Source organism: Orycteropus afer, unplaced genomic scaffold (genome assembly GCF_000298275.1).
Source record: "Orycteropus afer afer isolate SDZICR_OR568_19922 unplaced genomic scaffold, OryAfe1.0 scaffold00246, whole genome shotgun sequence".
Classification (NCBI taxonomy): domain Eukaryota; kingdom Metazoa; phylum Chordata; class Mammalia; order Tubulidentata; family Orycteropodidae; genus Orycteropus; species Orycteropus afer.
This window is the reverse complement of record NW_006921833.1, coordinates 4,136,781-4,138,734: the sequence shown is the minus strand read 5'-3', so window position 1 is coordinate 4,138,734 and position 1,954 is coordinate 4,136,781. Positions and strand designations below refer to the sequence as shown.

General features: G+C 40.2%; 1 protein-coding gene across 1 annotated transcript in view; it reads left to right on the top strand.

The window, feature by feature from the left end:
* The window catches only part of TEC (tec protein tyrosine kinase), a 160,295-nt gene that overhangs the window by 126,952 nt on the left and 31,389 nt on the right, over positions 1 to 1,954 (top strand). The window contains exons 5-6 of the mRNA XM_007949449.1: positions 817 to 857; positions 1,746 to 1,921. Of these exons, the coding sequence (XP_007947640.1) occupies positions 817 to 857; positions 1,746 to 1,921 (217 nt within the window). The remainder of the gene's footprint in view (positions 1 to 816; positions 858 to 1,745; positions 1,922 to 1,954) is intronic.

Here is a 1,954-nt window from a genome sequence, read left to right as displayed (position 1 = left end):
GCCCAACCTTCCTTCTGAGGAGTGGCTGGTGGGTTTGAACCGCCAGCCTTCTGGTTAGCAGTCAAGTGCCTTAGCCACTATGCTACCAGAGACAGAAATAAAAACCAGCCATAAAAAAACAAAACCCAAACCAAACCCACTGCCATGGAGGCGATTGCAACTCATAGTGACCCTATAAGACAGAGTAGAATGGCCCAATAGGGTTTCCACGGCTGTAAATCTTTACGAAAACAGATTGCCACATCTTTCTCCCACAGAGTGTCTGGTGGATTTGAACCACCAACCTTTTTATTAGCAGCCCAATACTTTAACCACTGCTCTACCAGAGCTCCTGCTACAAAAGACAGCAGTGATTAATTCTGTTCTAGAATAGTGATAGAAGCAATAAGCGCCAGAGTGACAAGATGAGAGTGAGCTTGTCATCTTTGTGTTTATTCTAACTTTTCCTTAAAAATAACATTATCCTTGAACATTTACACTAGGTAGATACACTCCTTGGAGAGATCAATCATGGGAGAATAGAAGTGCTGTGCATGCACAGGGAGACAGCTTGGGGGACAGGAGTACAAGGGAGGAAAGGATACAGGGAAGAGGTAACTATGGGGAGGAAGTGGGTGGGGAGCTGCTGCATTGTGGGAAATTGTAGTCAATGTCATGAGACAAAGTGTATGTGAGCTGCTGTATGGAAAGCACATTTACTCTGTAAACTTTCACCCAAATCACAATAAAATTTTTTTTTAAAATAGCATTATCTTATTTTTATTGATTGTTGTTAGATAGCATTTTTGAGCTGGTTTTTCTGGTCATCATTTTCAGGTATAAGAAAAGCACTACCTCCAGCACCAGAAACAAAGAAGGTAGGAGGGCTTGAACTTTTGGAAACATTTGTAGTTTATTGAGCATGTTTGTATTCATTCGTGTGACAGCTGTCTTCCCCCAGGATCATGTTTAATATCAGAGGTAGATGGGCTATTTTATTTTTTCTTGGTATCAAATCATATTAATTTAATTGTATCATATATTATCTATGGGGGCCTTATATTTTGGCTTAAAGAGTTATAGAAGATATGTGGGACTTTAAAAGAAAATTTCAAGCTTCAGACTTCAGTTTTAGGAGAAGGAGTGAGTCACTTCAGTACATGCCTTTGAGGAATGAGGTATGGTGGGAAAAACATGCACTTTGGACTCAGACAGCACCTGAAGTGAGTCTGACATGAGTGACTTTTGGTGGGTTATTTAAAGCATTGTTTTCTCAGTTATAAAATGAAAATCACAGAACTCCGCTTCATGGGGTAGGTATTTGAAATACATGGGAAAAATCTGTGTTAGGCACTAAGCGGTATGCCTATCTCAGAGTAGACATGAAGAAGTGCAAATTCTTTTGAGTGGGAGGAGACCTGATAGAAGACTCCGTAGTGAGTTGTTTCTTTATTGCAGACCATTGGCATGGTCAGTCTATTTTTAGTCTCTGGGCTTCTACTCACATATCACCTGCTTCTCTCCCTGAAAAACTATCCCTGACACTGTTTAATGACAGTCTTTGCTTATCTCCTATATTCTGAAACCCATGAGAGCTACAGTAGCATCAACATCTTCAAGCTCATGGGAGGGGAAACTAGATGATACTAGGCAGCATCGAGGCTTCTGCTTTGTTCCATGATGATGTGTGAAACAGTTAGTGTTTCGCTTCATACCCAATTACAACAGAAGACTCTCTTGTTATCTCTTTTTTTTTTTTTTTGTAGCGAAGGCCTCCCCCACCAATTCCTCCTGAAGAAGAAGATAATAGTGAAGAAGTAGTTGTAGCAATGTATGATTTCCAGGCAACAGAAGCACATGATCTCAGATTAGAGAGAGGGGAAGAGTATATCATATTAGAAAAGAATGATGTTCATTGGTGGAGAGCAAGAGATAAATATGGGTAAGCATTCTATGTTGTGTGTGTGTGTGTGTG